General features: G+C 40.0%; 1 protein-coding gene across 1 annotated transcript; it reads right to left on the bottom strand.

Annotated features, from left to right (window-relative positions):
* Nucleotides 1-2,629: 2,629 nt before the first annotated feature.
* Nucleotides 2,630-3,602, bottom strand: LOC112230712 (olfactory receptor 10G7-like). Its single transcript, XM_024396964.1, has one exon. The coding sequence runs from the start codon at nucleotides 3,578-3,580 to the stop codon at nucleotides 2,630-2,632; it is 951 nt and encodes a 316-aa protein (XP_024252732.1). The 5' UTR covers nucleotides 3,581-3,602.
* Nucleotides 3,603-3,945: the final 343 nt, after the last annotated feature.

The following is a 3,945-nucleotide window of genomic DNA, read 5'->3' as shown; positions in this document are numbered from 1 at the left end:
CTAGCAAAGTGATTCACATTTCTTACTAGTTAACCAAATGACACCTGCATCTGTAGCTGTAGCCACCGAAAACGATATGGGGGGGAAAGTCATTCACCCACTTGTTCAAGGACATGACATCCTCCCTAGCTAACATTAGGCCTTGTGTGTTTAGCTTGCTAAATAAATAGCTACATAAATAGATAAGCTAGCCTATTAGCCACATTACTCTGTCATGGAATTTTGATTTAAATTTAACCTAATTTTAAAACTTCATTTAAAGTTGGCTTTGAAGTATAAACTGGGAATTTTATATTTTTACTGATATTGTGATTGTCTGTTGGATTCCAATCACCAAAGTAGTTAAAATGCTGTTCATTCAACTTTAAATTGTTGAAATAAGTAAGTTCCCATGAAATGTGTCTGGAACATTGATATATTGTATTAATCATTAACCATGTAACCAGCAACCATGTCCTGTATATGTTCGGTAAACATGGTAACCATGTTCTGTATATGTTCGGTAAACATGGTAACCATGTCCTGTATATGTTCGGTAAACATGGTAACCATGTTCACACACACAACAGTCAGGTATTATCAGTACTGCATTGGCTTACAGAATGCAGTGACACTGATGATGTTATGACACTTACAATGGTTTGTTTTTATTGTTACTAAGCTTCAATAAAATAAATATAGCTATTTCATGAACAACAATGCACAGTGACATAGTGGTCTTCTCTCATATAAACATGACCCATATTTTATATTTCTTTGTGTCTGTAACTTTAAATCTATTTTGTAAAAGGATCCTTTAAATGAGACCAAACTCTTTGGTCCTGTGTGGCTCAGACAGACCTCCCAGGATGCATCCCAAATGGTACCCTATTCCCTATATTATTTAATTTTTATTAATTTTTATTTCACCATTATTTTATTTAACCAGGTAGGCTAGTTGAGAACAAGTTCTCATTTGCAACTGCGACCTGACCAAGATAAAGCAAAGCAGTTCAACACATACAACAACACTGAGTTACTCATGGAATAAACAACAACACAGAGTTACACATGGAATGAACAACAACACAGAGTTACACATGGAATAACCAAACATACAGTCAATTATACAGTAGAAAAAAGGAAAACAAAAAGTCTATATACAGTGTGTGTAAATTAATTAAGATAAGGGAGTTAAGGCAATAAATAGGCCATGACGGCGAAGTAATCACAATTTCGCAATTCAACACTGGAATGGTAGATGTGCAGAAGATGAATGTACGATATAGTGCACTACTTTTGGTTCCTGGTCACCTGGCACTATAAAGGGAATAGGGTGCCATTTGGGACAGAGGCCCAGTCTCCTCTTGTCTTCCAGCTTCTCCACTGCATCTCCGTAGGCCTCAATAACCAGGTCCTGATTGAATGAATGCAACCAATCATTATTAATGGTTCTTATGGGTGATGATGATGACACAGTGGGAATAGACATTAACTACTATGCTGGTGGGGATTGTGACCTAGTAAAGCTGTGTAGCATATTATAGCTATAATTTCTTGACTTCATTTTTATATCACTTTATTCAGAGGGCCTGTGGATTCATTGATAAAGAGTCAGGTTATAATCAAGCTCCTTTCTATAGATGAATCCTTCCCAACTAGCAGCAGCAACAACTTTAGTTGCACAACAACATGTTATCTCCATCACTTCACTTCTCTGTCATTCACACATCTCTCATGTGAAACTCTTCTCACTCACAGATGAGTATGGGATGGTACTTTCAGAATAAAACCCAGACATAAATTCTATATGGTGATGCCATAATAAAAGTCTTGATAGACCTTACATACAGCAGTTCTGATGACTAAACTGAATACCATGGCTCCACTAGTACTATTGACAGTCTCTTCATGGTGTGCTTGGGGCTATGATCCTGGCCTAGTAGGCATAAGAAAGAACAAGATCCAGATCAATCTTTGCCGTCAAATAAGAAAAGTCAAATGTATTCCGAGAGTGCTTCATCCTGGTCCAATTTTGGGTGTTTGTTCAATTGTGTGTGTATCGGGTGGTTGTGGTGTGCATCGTTGTTGCGGTGTGTGTCGGCCATAGGGCCCAACACAATTGGCCCAGTGTTGTCCGGGATTGGCTGGGGTAGGCCGTCATTGTAAATAATAATTTGTTCTTAACAGACTTACCTAGTTAAGTAAAGGTTAAATTAAACAAATATATATAAAGGGGTTATATAATCAAATCAAGTTTATTTGTCTTTTGAACCAGACACATGTTGTGTATACAGTACAATCAAATTCTAACTTGCATGTATAACTCTCGACATTGCAACAACAAACAAAGAATTATGTGGAATATACAATGTAATAAAAACATTTAGATACAATAGATACATGACAATAGACAGGTGTAGTAATGTAAATTGCAAACAGAAGAAGCCGGAACTATTTAAACCTTGGACTGTGGTTATTCAACATAAATCCAATCTGATCTTTCTTGAAGACAAAGCAACTCTTAAAGGCAACGTAAACGCTGCTGATGTGAGCTGAATTGGAACTTATCTTTCAAATCTTTAAACACACATCTGTGCAATTTCTGATTTAATCCTGGGCCATGTTGCAAAAAAATACTGTCAAGACCTCATTTCATCACTGCAGTTCTTTTTCTAGACAGTATCTGAACCAATCTCTTTCTAATCTCCTTGGTCTTCAGACAGTAGACTACTGGGTTGATCAGAGAAGGTAACAGCGTGGCCATAATCAGTAAAGCATTACGCTCCGTCAGATTCAGCCTCACCCCTATCCTCGTCAACAACACAGAGACCAACTTGGGAGCGTAGTAACAGGACACCACAATGATGTGACAAATACAGGTATTAAACACCTGCACTCTGCTCTCGTTGTTAGGCAGTCTCAGTACTGTGTAGATCAGATTCACGTATGACAGCAGAATGAATATGAACTGTGCACCAATCAACCACAGACCCAGGATGGTGGGAAGCATCCAATAGGGTTCAGGGTTGACACAGGCAGCTCTGACCATAGCAGGATAGTCACAGAACACATATCTAATGATGGGCTGGCAGTATGGAAGGCTGTCTACCTGAGCTGCTACTACCCCCATGACCCCTAACCCTATCAGCCAGGTAGCTGTGATCAACAGGAAGAGCCGTGGGTTAGTCAGGATGCTGTGGTACCTAAGAGGGGTGCTGATAGCGATGGTTCGGTCCAAAGCCATCAGGGACAGGGACAGAAACTCTTCGATGTCACCCAGGTGGTAGATGGACATGCTTGATATGCAGGAGTAGTAAGAGATGGTTTTGACCTCGGCCAGCAGGACAGAGATCATGGTGATGCTGGTGCTGGTGGTGAACATGATGTCCACCACGGCCAGGTTACAGATGAGGAGGTACATGGGCGTGTGCAGCCTTCTGTCCGTCAAAATGATGCAGATGTTGGTGCCGCTTCCCAGAAGCACAAGGAAATAGGTGATGAAGATGAGGAAGCCCAGGAGCTTCTGGTGAGAGAGGTGGTCGAAGCCAGTGATGGTAAACTCCTCCACATTCTTCCCAGTGAAATTCACTGAAGACATCCTACACAAGCATCAGCCTACACAGACATAAAGATGATATATAAACACAGTTAAACTAAGACACTAACAAGTGGTGACACAAGTCGCATGATCAAAGTCCTCCATTGAAGCTAGCTGAGTAGACAGAACTCTTAAACCCCTAGGCTGTGTACTGTGACACTGTGACTGTCAGCACTTATACATTAGGTGACCAACCCACGTGGTGAAAAGGAGGGGGAGGTGTTTCCCAAATAATAGGTCAGTACCCACTGGGAGGTGACAGCTTATTGGTTTTGAATCATGGCCTAAGTTTTGGTCTTGGATATCATTATTTGGAAACCTATATAGTTTGACATAAGAACATTTTAACAAAACCATCACAATTT

The sequence above is a fragment of the Oncorhynchus tshawytscha genome, linkage group LG33, assembly GCF_018296145.1.
Source record: "Oncorhynchus tshawytscha isolate Ot180627B linkage group LG33, Otsh_v2.0, whole genome shotgun sequence".
Lineage (NCBI taxonomy): Eukaryota > Metazoa > Chordata > Actinopteri > Salmoniformes > Salmonidae > Oncorhynchus > Oncorhynchus tshawytscha.
Note: the sequence above shows the minus strand (reverse complement) of the source record. Positions and strands in the feature narration are given on the sequence as shown.

Bases quoted from the DNA above. Each gene is read 5' to 3' on its own strand.
- LOC112230712 (XM_024396964.1), bottom strand. From the start codon at position 3,580: ATGTCTTCAGTGAATTTCACTGGGAAGAATGTGGAGGAGTTTACCATC.